Here is a 15596-nt window from a genome sequence, read left to right on the forward strand (position 1 = left end):
CTCTCCTCGCTCTCTGTTCTCTGTCAGTTTCTCACTCCATTTGGTGCTTGGCTGAGTTCTTTATCTCTTCATTTGATGTTTTAGGGTTTCAGGATTGGTGTTTTCTCTGTTTGGCTTATTTTTTCTGATCTTTGCTGTGGAGGGACGGTGTGGGGCTTCTTCCTAGAGTGCCATGTTGCTGGAAGTCGTAAATGACATTTTTTGACCTGTATGTGTTTTTAAAATGTATCCAAACTTATCAATCTTTTTATTTGTGGTCTATTCTTGTGGGAGTAGGAGTGGGGAGATCATGCTTAAAAGGCCTTTCATGCCCCGGGATTATATAAGTAGTTTACCTAATTCTCTAAATTTTCTTTTAGTTTTTTTTTTTCTTAACCTGTAAATCTTTAAAATATTTTAGGTTTATTTTGGTATGTTGTAGGCATCTAACTTTATTTTTTCCATCTGTTAAATTATTCATTCCTTCCCTTTTCCCAGTATGAAATGTCCTCTGTTTCATTCACTAGATTTTTACACTAATGTTTTTTTTAATTGTGCTTTAAGTGAAAGTTTATAATTCAATTTCTCATACAAAAATTTATACACACATTGCTGTGTGACCCTAATTGCTCCCCCTATACTGTGACAGCACATTCCTCCTTTCCACCTCGGATTTCCCGTATCCATTCAACCAGCTTCTTACCCTCTCTGCCTTCTCATCTCACCTCCAGACAGAAGTTGTCCATTTAGTCTCATGTATCTGCTTGAGCTAAGAAGCACACTCCTCACGAGTATCACTTTATGTCCTATAATCCAGTCTAATCTTTGTCTGAAGAGTTGCCCTCGGAAATGGTTTCAGCTCTGGGCCAAGAGAGAGTTTGGGGGGCTATGTCTTCTGGGGTCCCTCCAGTCTCAGTCAAACCATTAAGTCTGGTCTTTTTATTAGAATTTGAGGTCTGCTCCCCACTTTTCTCCTGCTCCGTCAGGGACTCTCTGTTGAGTTCCCTGTCAGGGTGGTCATTGGTGGTAGCCAGGCACCATCTAGTTCTTCTGGTCTCAGGCTGATGGGGTTTCTGGTTTATGTGGCCCTTTCTGTCTCTTGGGCTAATATTTTCCTGTGTCTTTTGTGTTCTTCATTCTCCTTTACTCCAGGTGGGTTGGGACCAACTGATGCATCTTAGATAGCTGCTCACTAGCTTTTAAGACCCCAGATGCCACTCGTCAAAGTGTGATGCAGAACATTTTCTTAATAAACTTTGTTATGCCAGTTGACCTAGATGTCCTCTGAAAGCATGGTCCCAAGACTCCCTTCCCAGCTACTCTGTCCCATGAAATGTTTGGTTGTATTCAGGAAACTTCTTAGCTTTTGATTTAGACCAGTTGTGCTGACTTCCCCTGTAGTTTGTGTTGTCCTTCCCTTCACCTAAGATAATTCTTGTCTACTATTTAGTTAGTGAATACCCCTCTCCCTCCCCACCTTTATAAGCATCAAAGAATGTTTTCTTCTGCATTTAAACCTTTTCTTGAGTTCTTATGATAGTGGTCTTATACTGTGTTTGTCCTTTTGTGACTGACTAATAATGCCTTCCAGATTCCTCCATGTTTTAAGATGTTTCACACATTCATCGTTCTTTATCATTGCGTAGTATTCCATCGTGTAAATATACCATAATTTGTTTATCCATTTGTCCGTTGATGGGCACCTAGGTTGTTTCCATCTTTTTGCTATTGTGAACAGTGCTGCAGTGAACATGGGTGTGCAGACATCTACTCATGTGACAGCTCTTATTTCTCTAGGATATATTCCGAGGAGTGGGATTGCTAGATCATATGGTACTTCTATTTCTAGCTTTTAAGGAAGCGCCAAATTGATTTCCAAAGTGGTTGTACCGTTTTACATTCCTACCAACAGTGCATAAGTGTTCCATTCTCTCCACAATCTCCCCAACATTTATTATTTTGTGATTTTTGGATTAATGCTAGCCTTGTTGGGGTGAGATGGTATCTCATTGTAGTTTTGATTTACATTTCTCTAGTGGCTAATGATCGTGAGCATTTCCTCATGTATCTGTTAGCTGCCTAAATGTCTTCTTTGGAGTTATTTGTCTTTTTGTTGTTGAGGTTTTGCAGTGTCTTGTAGATTTTAGAGATTAAACGCTGATTAGATTTGTCATAGCCAAAATTTTTTTCGCAGTCTGTAGGTTGTCTTTTGACTCTTTTGGTGAAGTATAAGTGATGAGCATAAGTGTTTGATTTTTAGGAGCTCCCAGTTATCTAGTTTCTCTTCTGGTATTTGTGCATTGTTAGTTATGTTTAGTATTCTGTTTATGCCATGTATTAGGGCTCTTAGCATAGTCTCTATTTTTTCTTCCATGATCTTTATCATTTTAGATTTTATATTTAGGTCTTTGATCCATTTTGAGTTAGTTGTTGTGCATGGCGTGAGGTATGGGTCTTGTTTCAGTTTTTTGCAGATGGATATCCATTTATGCCAGCACCATTTGTTAAAGAGACTGTCTTTTTCCCATTTAATGGACTTCGGGCCTTTGTCAAATATCAGCTGCTCATAGGTAGATGAATTTATGTCTAGATTCTCAATTCTGTTCCATTGGTCTATGTATCTTTTGTTGTACCAGTACCAGGCTATTTTGACGATCGTGGTGGTATAATAGGTTCTAAAATCAGGTAGTGTGAGGCCTCCCACTTTGTTCTTCTTCTTGAGTAATGCTTTACTTATCCAGGGCCTCTTCCATCTCCATATGAAATTGGTGATTTGTTTCTCCATCTCATTAAAAAATGCCATTGGAATTTGGATCTGAATTGCATTGAATCTGTAGATAGCTTTGGGTAGAATTGACATTTTCACAGTGTTGAGTCTTCTTATCCATGAGCAAGGTGTATGTTTCCACTTTTGCAGGTCTCTTTTGGTTTCTTGCAGTAGTGTCTTGCAGGTTTCATTGTATAGGTCCTTTACGTCTCTGGTTAGATTTATTTCTAAGTATTTTATCTTCTTGGGGGCTGTTATAAATGGTATTGATTTGGTGATACCCTCTTCGAGGTTCTCTTTGTTGGTGTAGAGGAATCCAACTAATTTTTGTATGTTTATCTTGTATCCTGAAACTTTGCTAAAATCTTCTATTAGTTCCAGTAGTTTTCTTGTGGATTCTTTGGGATTTCTGTGCATAAGATCATATCATCTGCAAATAGAGATACTTCTTCCTTACCAATTTGGATGCCCTTTATTTCTTTTTCTAACCTAATTGCTGTGGCTAGGACCTCCAGCATAATGTTGAGTAAGAGTGGTGATAAAGGTCATCCTTATCTGGTTACTGTTCTGAAGGGGAATTCTTTCAAGCTCTCTCCATTGAGGATGATGTTGGCTGTTGGCTTTGTATAAATGCCCTTAATTATGTTGAGGAATTTCCCTTATATTCCTGTTTTTCTGAGAGTTTTTATTATGAATGAGTGTTGGACTATGTCAGATGCCTATTCTGCATCGATTAAGATCATGTGGTTCTTGTCTTTTGTTTTATTTATATGATGGATTACACTGATTGTTTTTCTAATGTTGAACCGTCCCTGCATACCTGGTATGAATCGCACTTGATATGTTGCTGAATTCTATTGGCTAGAATTTTGTTGAGGATTTTTGCGTCTATGTTCATGAGGAATATTTGTGTGTAATTTTCTTTGTTTGTGGTGTCTTTTCCTGGTTTTGGTATCAGGGTTATGCTGGCTTCATAGAGTGAGTTTGGGAGTATTCCATCTTTTTCTGAAAGCTCTGAAATACCTTTAGTAGTAGTGGTGTTAACTCTTCTCTGAAAGTTTGATATAATTCTCCAGTGAAACTGTCAGGGCTAGGGCTTCATTTCTTGGGAGTTTTTAAATTACCTTTTCAGTCTCTTCTTTTGTTTTGGGTTTATTTAGTTGTTCTATGTCTGTTTGTGTTAGTTTAGGTAAGTATAATATTGCACTATTTCTGGACCTTCTGTTTCACAAGTGAAGCTGTTGAAACTGCCAGCATCATACTCTTGTAGTTTTTTTTTTAAATAATGACTTAATATCTGACTGTTGAATGCCTCCTTATTACTCATTTTCATGGCTTTTGCATATTCTCCTTCATTTTTCTTCTTTTAGAGTAATTTAACAAAGCTTTGCTGGAAAAATTTTGTACTGAGTCTCAATTACCACCCTGTCCCCAATAAAAGAATTCCAAATGGGATATTGAAGAGACATGTAGTATATTTATGGATTAAATTGAGAAGAATTTATATTTTTATAATATTGTTTACTTTCACTTATTTTGTCAGCAGTATTTACTGTACAGTTACTGTGTGCCAAGCACTATACTAGATACTTTTTAGATTTTTTTGTATTATTAATGAAGTTTAAAAAATAAAATTAAAAAAATTCTTACTAGTTAGTACTTAAATTTAGGATTACCCTTGATTTTTTTCACTTTATAATTGATCACCATACTGAACTCTCTTATTGTTTCTAAAAATCTTCCAGTTTATTCTCTTCAGCTTCCCCAGTAGACTATTATCAATCAGGAAATAATGATTATTTCATCTTCTTTTAGGAATGCCCTTGATTTTTTTTTCATTTTATAATTGATCACTGTACTCAAGTCTTTGTTTCTAATAATCTTTCTTTCTTTTTTTTTTTTTTAAGTTGTGTTTTAGGTGAAAGTTTATAGCACAGATTAGTTTCTCATTCAAAAATTTATATACAAATTGTTTTGTGACATTGGTTGCAATCTCCACAATATATCAGCACTCTTCTGCTTCCGTTTACACACCAGGTTCCCTGTGTCCATTCGTCCAGGTTTCCTGTCCCCCTTCCTGCCTTCTCTTGCTTTTGGGCAGGTGTTGCCCATTTGGTCTCATGTACTTGATTGAATTAAGAAGCACTTTCCTCAAATGTGTTACTGTTTGTTTTGTAGGCCTGTCTAATCTTTGCCTGAAAGGTAGACTTCTGGAGTGGCTTCTGTTCTTAGTTAGCAGGGCATCCAGTGGCTATAGTCCTCCAGTCTCTGTCAGACCAGTAAGCTGGTCTTTTTTTTGTGAGTTTGAATTTTGGTCTACATTTTTCTCCCTCTCTGTTTGGAACCGTCTGTTGTGATCCCTGTCAGAGCTGTTGATGGTCATAGCCAGGGACCATCTAGGTCTTCTGGATTCGGGCTGGTGGAGGCTGTCTTTCATGTGGTCCAGTAGTCCCTTTGGACTGATATTTTCCTTCTGTCTTTGGTTTTCTTCATTTTCCTTTGCTCCGAACGTGACGGGACCAATAGATGTATTTTAGATGGCTGCTTGCAAGCTTTTAAGAGCCCAGACACTACTCACCAAAGTAGGATGTAAAACTATGAACTATGTTATGTCAGTAGACCTAGATGTCCCTTGAGGCCATGGTCCCCAGCCTTCAGCCCCAGTAACTCGGTCCCTCAAGGTGTTTGGATGTGTCTAGGAAGCTTCTTTGGCTTTACCTTGGTCAAGTTGTGCTGACTTCCCCTATATTGTGTGTTGTTTTTCCTTTCACCGAAGTTAACACTTGTCTACTACCTAGTTAGTGAGTTCCTCTGCTCACCCTCCCCTCTGTCGTAACCATCAAAGATTGTTTTTTTCTGTGTGTAAACCTTTTCTTGAGTTCTTATAATAGTGGTCTCATACAATATTTGTCTTTTTGTGATTGACTTACTTCACTCAGCATAACGCCCTCCAGATTAATCTACATTGTGAGATGTTTCGTGGATTCATCATTGTTCTTTATCATTGCATAGTATTGTATGTATGTACCATAATTTGTTTATCCATTCATACGTTGATGGGCACTTAGGTTGTTTCCATCTTTTTGCTATTGTGAATAATGCTGCAGTGAACATTGGTGTGCATATGTCTATTCATGTGATGGCTCCTATTTCTCTGGGATATATTCCTAGAAGTGGAATTGCTTGATTGTATAGTATTTCTATTTCTAGATTTTTAAGGATGCACCATATTGTTTTCCATAGTGGTTGCACCATTTTACATTCCAGCAGTGCATAACAGTTCTAATCTCCTGCAACCTCTCCAACATTCTTTATTTTCTGTTTTTTTGTTTAGTGCCTAATCTTGGGGTGAGATGGTATCTCATTATAATTTTGATTTGCATTTCTCTAATGGCGAATGAGGAGCCCTGGTGGCACAGTGGTTAAGACCTCGGCTGCTAAATTGAAAGGCTGGCGCTTTGAATCCACTAGCCGCTCCTTAGGAACCCTATGGGGCAGTTCTACCCTGTCCTATAGGATCGCTATTAGTCGGAATCGACTCAATTGCAGTGAATTTGGGTTTTTGGGATTTAATGGCTAATGATCACTAGCATTTCCTTATGTGTCTGTTAGCTGCCTGAGTGTCTTCTTCGGTGAAGTGTCTGTTCATATCCTTTGTCCATTTTTTAATTGGATTATGTGTCTTTTTGTTATTGAAGTATTCTATAGATTTTAGAAATTAGACCCTGGTCAGATATGTGGTAGCAGAAATATTTTTCCCCATCTATAGTTTCTCTTTTTACTCTTTTGACGAAGTCTTTTGATGAGCGTAAGTGTTTAATTTTTAGGAGCTTTCAGTTATCTAGTTTATCTTCTGGTATTTGTGAATTGTTAGTTATGGTTTATATTGAATTTATGCCATGTATTAGGGCCCCTAGCATTGTCTCTATGTTTTCTTCCATGATCTTTATCATTTTAGGTTTTATATTTAGATCTTTGATCCATTTTGAGTTAGTTTTTGTGTGTGGTGTGAGTTATAGGTCGTGTTTCATTTTTTTACAGGTGAGCATACAGTTTTGCCAGCACCATTTGTTAAAGAGACTGTTTTTTTCCCAGTAAATGGATTTTGGTCCTTTGTCAAAGATCAGCTGACCATAGGTGGATGGATTTATGTCTGGGTCTCAGTTTTGTTCCGTGATGGTCTATGTGTCCGTCATTGTACTAGGCTGTTTTGACTACTGTGGCTGTAGAGTAGGTTCTGAGTTCAGGTAGTGTGAGGCCTCCTACTTTGTTCTTTTTCTTCAGTAATGCTTTGTTTATCTAGGGCCTTTTTCCTTTCCATATAAAGTTGGTGATTAGTTTTTCCATCTCGTTAAAGAATGCCGTTGGTATTTGGATTGGGATTGCATTATAACTGTAGATCACTTTGGGTAGAATTGAAATTTTCACAATGTTGAGTCTTCCTTTTCATGAGCATGTTATGTTTTTCCATTTATGTAGGTTTCTTTTGGTTTCTTGCAATAGTGTTTTGTTTTGCAATAGTGGTTTTCTTTGTATATGTCTTTTATGTCCCTGATTAGGTTCATTTGTAAGTATTTTTTCTTTTTAGGGGCTATTATAAATGGTATTGTTTTCCTGATTTCCTTTTCGAAGTTCTTGTTGTTGGGTATAGGAATCCAACTGATTTTTGTATGTTGGTCTTGTATCCTGCTAATCTGCTGAGTCTTTATTTCTTCCAGTAGTTCTTGTGGAATCTTTGGGATTCTTTATGTATGGAATCATATCATCTGTGAGTAGTGATAGTTTTGGTTTTACTTCTTCCTTTCTAATTTGGATGCCCTTCAATTCTTTTTCTTGCCTTATTGCTCTAGTGAGGACTTCTTGCACAGTGTTAAATAAGAGTGATGATAAAGGGCAGCCTTATCTTGTTCCCATTCTCTGGGGGAATGCTTTCAGCCTCTCTCCACTGAGAATGATGCTGGCTGTTGGTTTTGTACAGATGTCCTGTATCATGTTGAGGAGTGTAATAATCTTTCAGTTGATTCTCTTAAGTTTCCTAAGTAAACTGTTAACAATCAGCAATTAATGATTATTTCATCTCCTTCTTATGTATTTCTTTAATCTGTCTTATTGCATCGGTTAAAGTTTCTAGAGCACTGATAAATAAAATTATGGTTAAGAAAGTAGTGTTTAATTCTTAGTTTTCCCGCTTTGTTTTCATTTAATAATGTATTTTAAAGCAATTTCACCCATATTATATTAATCACATATTTATTGTTTTTAATCATTAGCGCTATGAGCTTTATTATTAGATTTTCTAATACCAGCCTAGTCTTAAATTGCTAGAATAAATTCTACTTCATTATGATATATTGTCCTTTTTAACATAATTCTGATTTTGCTTTAAACTATGTTTATAATCCTTAAGTGCAACTGGCATGTGATTTCCTTTCTTCTGCTATCTCTGTCAGTGCTTATTATCAGAGTTATGTTAGCTTGCAAAATGAATTCGACTTCCTATCTTTTCCTGTGCTTTGGAAACCTTCTGTTTAATTATGGTAACAGAAAATTTTTCCTGATAATCAAAGTAGTCATTTTCTTATAAATCTAACTACTTAGAGAAAACCATATTTGGCATTTTGGTGTACTTAATTTCTGGGCAGTTTTTCCCTAGGTGAGTATACTTAATACTCTACAGTTCACCTTATGACTTGATTTTTTAAAAATAAATCATGATGGATATATTTCTGTGTTAACAAATCTGGATTTGAGTCCTGATTTTTAATGGCTCTACCCTCTTTCATCTCTTGAATACTTTTGGTCTTTAATTCTGTAGACTCTAATAAGCCTGTTGTGTGTGTTGTGTTTTTGTATTTGCTTGTTTTATTCTTTACTCCTTGAATTAGGTCTTTTTCTGATTCCCAGAGGTATTGGCATAGTTAAGGTTGCACTTGTCTGCTGACCCCTCAGCGGGTTGCTAGATATGTGCAACCGTGGCCATCCCCTGGTGTTCTGCTGGTTTTCCTTCATGGGACTCTGTTGGTCTCCAGAGGAGCACCTGCGTCTATTGCAATTGTGTAACTGCTACTTTAAATAAAATAGCAAATTAAACCTTTGATATTCTGTCGTTTTAAAGTGATGCCACATCTCTCCGATTTCATCCATGGTTCATTATGTTTTAATTTAAATAGGCAGTTTTATTTTTCATATTTCCAAATTCCTGAGATGCTTCCCCCCACAACCTTTAATGTAGCACTTAGAGTCACAAAAAACAATTTCCTCTGTGTTTGTAGAATAATTGGAGAAAATTCACACACTCCTGGAAAAAGAAGTCAGGTGTGATTCACGTTCCTCTTGTGGAAGAACCACATTGCTATGAAGTTTTCAGTGGGCTATAAATATACCATGCGTTTAGAGAGAAATGGCCAGGAAAGGCAGGGGACTTGGAGCCTTGTTGTTTGAAGCGTGGTTGAGGGAACTGTGGGTGAGCGAAGACTTGGGCACATAATTGTTGATACAAGAATAGTTGACCACCTGTTGTGTGGAAGGAGGATGACATTTTTCCTGCATGGCTCCCAGGTAGAGAAATAGGATCAGAAGGTAGAAGCTCAGGGGACAGAGTTCAGCTTATTCTGAGGGCAAGTCAACAGAGGGCACCTTGGAAATAGCGAGTCAGTGTGGAAATTCATGGGTGGGCTGGCTTACCACTTGGTCAGGCTGTAGAATGGGTACAAGTATTAGATGGGTGGCTGGATCAAGTTGCCATTAAGATTCTTTACAACCCTGAGTTTCTGCCATCTGGAGACTAAACATCTCTTCCAACCTGTCCTTGGTAGAATCATAGAATGGAAAGCACAGTATGCGTGATATTACTTGGTAGAGTGTACACCTCTGAACTAGAATACTTAGGATGTGTTCTTTTCATTTCAGCTTACCGTGGCAATCAGAGCTTTGTTGCAGAATCTGAAGGAAAAGATCGCCCTTTTGAAGGACTTATTGCTAAGAGCTGTGTCAACACATCAGATGTATCCATGTAAACATTTCTACCTCTTTCCTAGAGTGGGAGGAAAAGCAGTCTTATTTTAAGAAGGGAAGGAATCTGGGCCACCCAGATTTTTTCCACAGCTTGAGGAAGACCTGGTTTCCAAAGTATTGCCTACAATCTTGATTTCTATTTTTAGTGGCTGTTACATGTTTTACAGTGAATATGCTGGCAAAGCAAGACTTACTGAAGAAATTAATTTATTTGGGTGTATCCTCTACAGAGCAGGAAGCTAATGCTTTCTGTCAGTACTGTATTTATGCAGAGCCCTACACTGTTACCTGTCTAGACTGTCTTGAAAATGGCTAGCTACTCTCCAGCAGGAAAACTTACATTATAATCCTGAGCTGTGATTCTGCTTCTGTTTTTAATGGTACATTCTCTTCTTGGTGAGGCCAATACCAGTTGAAACCATACATCTTTGTTTTGTTTTTGTTTTTCTGTTTACATAGATTATTGGGATGTGACTCACTTGCCATGTTATTCTAGAAACACAGACTCTATTCCTGGATTTGGGGGGAAGGCACTTGCTTGAAGCAGGTTGTACTGTCATCTCAACCTCCCACCAACACTGTCAAGTATTAACAATTTTTTTAAAAATTTATAATTTTGTCAATTTAGGAAAAAGTACCTGTGACTTGTTATCTAAATTGATCCTTTAAACCTGAGTTTATATTGGTTTGGAAACTGACTTCAAAGTGGTCTTCTCTCATCATTGCATTAATTATCGTCTGTGCTAAAGCCCCCAAATTTTAGTATCTCAGGAAATGGTTACTGCCTGGTTTTAACTATGGGAAAATGTAGGAATTTAAGTTTTTAGGTAAAACAATAAACTGAAAAAAAAACCATTGCCATCAAGTCAATTCTGACTTATAGTGACCCTATAGTACAGAGTAGAACTGCCCCATAGGGTTTCCAAGAAGCAGCTGGTGGATTTGAACTGCTGACCTTTTGGTTAGCAGCCAAGCTCTGAACCACTGTGCAACCAAGGCTCCAGGTAAAACGATCAGAGGTGTTTAAAAAAAAAGTTTTTTTCCCCAAGTGTAAGCCCTTTGTGTCACCAGGGAAGTTGATTTAGAGTAGTTGCAGGATTTTCCAGATGTTCAATTACCAATCTACTAAGTTTCAAATAAAAGTAAACAATTTAGGTCTTATTTTTTAACATAATCGGAATATTATGATACATTTAGTTTGTGACTTTGCACTCCATCTCAGTATCATTTGTTACTGCGGTTAGTCTATTATATAGAGTTTTTATGTTACCAAAATTAACAAGTCTTCATATGTAGACCTCAGGTAGTTTCAGATGGGCAGGGGTGTTTTCTCCACGTTCAGTACTAGTTCAGTACTAAGTACGGGAAGTCTATCTATCCATGGGTCAAGGTGTGCAAACTCATTGTATTGTTACCCAAAGCACATGTACTGGAAAAGTACCTAAATATTGTTACACAGTATAATATTAATAACTTTTTATTTGCTGTCTTCCATTAAAGTAAACTTACTAGTATTCATTGTATAAATTTATATGATAAACCTATCAGACAAGAAACATAAAAATTAAATTTTACTTTTTGCTGTTAATAATCTCTACTGATTATTAATTGTAGACAATCTTAAGCGTACCACAGTCATAACTCACTTTGTTCTCCTAAGTGCTTATAGTCTGGATATCTTTTGAAATCTCAGACTTTGGTTTTGAGGGGATCTCAGAATTACACCCCAAATTTGCTGAATTATGTACTAAATATTAAAAACACTGAACAGAAGTTATTAAACACATTAAGAAAATAAGGAGTTTGATGTAGATAATTCAGAATTTCCTAGGAGAGATCAAAAACTCAACTGGAATATAACAGTTTTATTTAAAATCCTACTTATTTTTTCATCTTTACTAAATAATTGGGTCTTTTTACTCTAACTGCAGTCACTACTTGGGGATGGAACTTGGATAATCCACCACACGAGGGTGCTCATAAGCCTTCTGAATTTTTAAGGAGACCATTTTTCTTTTGATAGACTAGAAAGGAGGAAGTAGCTTCTACATTATGAAGGCCGCTTTTTAATCGTTTTATTCCCCCATCTTACCTTTTCGTCTCTTCACCTTTTTCCTCTTCCCAAATATTTTAATAACTCTATGGGAATTATCATTCCTGATTTGAGATATATCAGATAGCCACTTGTCAGACCTCCTAATAACCCTATAGTATTATTTTATCTTGGTGGTTCTTTCTCTTCTTTACCAAGAAGGCATTGAGGCTGAGTCCAACTTTGCACCTCAAGTCACAGATGGAGTTGGAAAGAGAATCCAGCACTCCAGCAGGGGAGTTTTTTACACAGAGGAGAGGAATGTTTGAGGCTTAAGTAATTTATCCAGGACCTCACAACTGGGCCATGGATGAGCCAGGATTCCAACACTGGTCTATCTGACCGCAAGGCAAATCTTTTAAGAGCCGAATTCTACTTTAGTAGAAATAATAGTCAGCTGTCACCTGGCACACCCTCAACTAGAATTCCCTTTTACTGTAAGGGCAGGTTGCTGTAGAGCCAAGATGAATCTTGTTTATAATGCAAATCCTCAAGAACCTTCTTAATCATCAGAAAGATTAAACAGTGTTGACAGTTTAAACAGGGTGTATTAGATATACTTTGTGGATGTTCTAATTCTTAGAAAAAATTTTGTCTATAAATAATCAATATAGTGACTTTGTAATCCTTTTTTGAGGTATAGTTAATGTTGGTAACTTTTTTAATGTGAGTATTTGAATATCACATTTCCCTCCTGTGCCAGGTATTGAGCATTTATAACCCTTTACTTAATAAATGTGTGCCTTCCTGCATCTGTGAGGTTTTCCAGAGAACACTAAGAGTTGCCAGAAACATAGGTCCTATGAAAATGCCTTCTACACAATTATATTCATGGAGTTTAGGCATAAATGTTCTTACTCTTTCCTGAAAAAGTAGTTTTCTACTGGCAAGAGTAAATGTGAAATTCAAAATGAAAGTTCTGTGCTTTTGAATGAGTTAGCTTGCGATTCCCAAACCAAAGTCCTGTAGCCAGAGAGTTTAGAATCGCTGGAAAACATGCGCCTGTATTGGAGTGTTTATTTGAGATGTAATTCGACTCTTGACGGTTGGGGAAAGGTGTGCACTGCAGGAGGCTGCGTGTGACTGTCAGGCAGAGCTCACATTAGTGTGAGAATTGGCTTCACGTGAAACTTGTCTTTTTGTCAGGTTTTGAGAGGCAGCACTTCTACTGCTTCAAAGGGAATGAAAAATCTCCAAGGGGGTTCAGTATCAAAAGGTATTTTGGTGATTTGGGGGAAGGCCTGTAGAAATGATTTTTAAAAAATCTCTGAGTTTTCTCCGCTTGGTATTTTGGGGCAGAAAGATAGCTAGCTAGATAAGCAGGTAGGTAGATAGATGGACAGACAGAATAATCTTGGTGTGGAGAGAGGCCAATTAAATTGGTTTTAGAGGTACCCTGTGGCTCCAGTGGAGGTGAAGTGGTTCTCAGACAGCGCACCTGCCCATGACACAGTTTTCACTGGTGCCTGAGAAAACCAGAAACCAGACCCACTGCCATCGAGTCAATTCTGACTCCTAGTGACCCTATGGGACATAGTAGAACTACCCCATAGGATTTCCAAGGCTGTAAACCTTTACAGAAGCAGACTGCCCCGTCTCTCTCCCTCAGGGTGGTTGGTAGATTCGAACTGCCGTCCTTTCCCTTAGCAGTCGCTGAAAACCCTTTGGAGCACAGTTCAACTCAGACGCTCAGGGGGCCCCATGAGTTGGAATCAAATCCACAGCAACTGGTTACTGGTGTAAAGGCTCTTCTAGCCTTAAAAGTCTGTAATTCTGTTCTTCGGTTACTAATTGACAAAACATAATCATCAAATTTTACTGTTTTTGAAATGGATGTTCTTTAATTAAGCTAGTTGATTCTTAACATTAATCTAAATCTCTAACTCGTATCTGCTTAATTTTAAGACTTTACTGCTTTTATTATAAAAACTACTTTCTACCTTAAGCACTCCTTATCCTTATGGTTAGTTTACCAGTGAATCTTCTCTCTTTCCTCCTCATCCCCATCCTGTTCTATCTCGTTCTTCATAGTTAACCAATGGTGATGGTTTTGTACCTATTATCCCAGACTTTTCTAGACATGAACAAATACACACACACACACACACACACACACACACACACGTATATGTGTAAATATAAAATTCTTTTGGCTACAAAGGGATCATACCATACGTGTGGTTCTGAAACTTGTGTTTTTATTAATTAGCATATGATAAACAATTCAAAACAATGTTCAGTGAAAAGTAAGTCTCTCTCACACCCAGCTCCCCAGCCCCCCTTCTTAGAGGCACTTGTTTGTGTATCCTTCCAGAAATTTTCTTTGTACTTGGAAACATACATATTTCTTATTTTTTAAAACACAAGTATGAGCATACTATATTCACTTTCTAGCTCCTTGCTGCTGCTTCTTTCCCTTGCTTTCCTCCTATTTCTCTCTTCCTCTTTCTTCTTTTTAACATTGCATTTTAGAGATTCCCAAAAACCAAACCCACTGCTGTTGAGTCGATTGAGACTCATAGCAATCCTATAGGACAGAGTAGAACTGCCCCGTAGGGTTTCCAAGGCTGTAAATCTGTATGGAGGCGGACTGTCGCATCTTTCCCCTGCGGAGTGGCTAGTGGGTTTGAATCGCTGACCTTTTGGTTGGCAGCCGAGCGCTTTAACCCCTGCACCACCAGGGCTCCTTATTTTAGAGATTACTCCTTATCAGATGGTTTCTGTAAGCACTTATCATAGTGCTTGGCACTTAGTAAGTGCTAAAAATATTGTCATTATCATCAGTATATGAAGAACTTTCTTATTCTTTTTTTAGACTGTACAGCATTCCATTGTGTAGATGCTCTAGTTCTTTATTGATGGACATTTAGGATGTTTCCAGTTTTTGGTTATTATAAATAATGCTGTAATAAACAGCTTCTTCCTAAGTCTTTGTACAGATGTGTGAATATATTTGTAGGAGAAAGTCCTGCTGAAAGATAGTGCCTTTTAAATTTTGATAGATATTTAGAAGACAATCTGGCAATTGGTTGAACCTGTTTACATTCTCGCCAAGAATGTATGAGAGCGCTTGGTTCCTCATCTTCCAAAACTGTCCTGTTGCAGCTTTTTAACCTGATAGGTGGAAGCTGGTATCTCGTTAGAGTTTGTGTTTCTTCTGCTAGCGTGAAGGTGAGTGTTCTTATTTGAGTAATTATTAGTGTTTCTTTTTTTCCTGTGCTTTGTTATGTACTTTTTTTTATTTGCTACTGTTAATAAGTCATTTTCAATTTTATTTTACAAATACGTAAAATTTTTGTATAGCTAGATTTATCTTTTTCTTCATGGCCTCTAGTTTTTCAGTCTTGCCTAGGGAGATTTTCCCTACAGGATTATCAAAAAGTTCTCCTGTCTTCTTCTAATGATACTTTTACACTATTATTTTTTATGTTTAAACCCCTGAACCATTTTGCATCTGTGCTTATTTTCATATTAGATTGCAGTTCAGCATATGTTTGCCTGGTTGGTCAGATATTGAAATGCCAACAAAACCATAGGTTGCAAGGGTAGGTAAGCACAAGTTGCAAAGGTAGGTTGAACATAATACTGTGATGTAATCAATGGTTTCCACAATTTAATATTTCCATTTTGTCTTGTATAATTCAAGTCACAGCTTCTGTTATTTTTTTTTTTTTTAAATATTTTATTGTACTTCAGGTGAAGGCTTACAGAACAGATAGTTTCTCATGTAACAGTAACACACAT

The 15596-nt window shown here is 37.3% G+C and overlaps 1 protein-coding gene across 1 annotated transcript in view; it reads left to right on the forward strand.

Annotated features, from left to right (window-relative positions):
* The window catches only part of STX8 (syntaxin 8), a 339017-nt gene that overhangs the window by 16032 nt on the left and 307389 nt on the right, over nt 1-15596 (forward strand). The window contains exon 3 of the mRNA XM_004375986.1: nt 9656-9750. Coding sequence (XP_004376043.1) covers nt 9656-9750 — 95 coding nt within the window. The remainder of the gene's footprint in view (nt 1-9655; nt 9751-15596) is intronic.

Source organism: Trichechus manatus, unplaced genomic scaffold (assembly GCF_000243295.1).
Source record: "Trichechus manatus latirostris isolate Lorelei unplaced genomic scaffold, TriManLat1.0 scaffold00040, whole genome shotgun sequence".
In the NCBI taxonomy this organism is placed as follows: domain Eukaryota; kingdom Metazoa; phylum Chordata; class Mammalia; order Sirenia; family Trichechidae; genus Trichechus; species Trichechus manatus.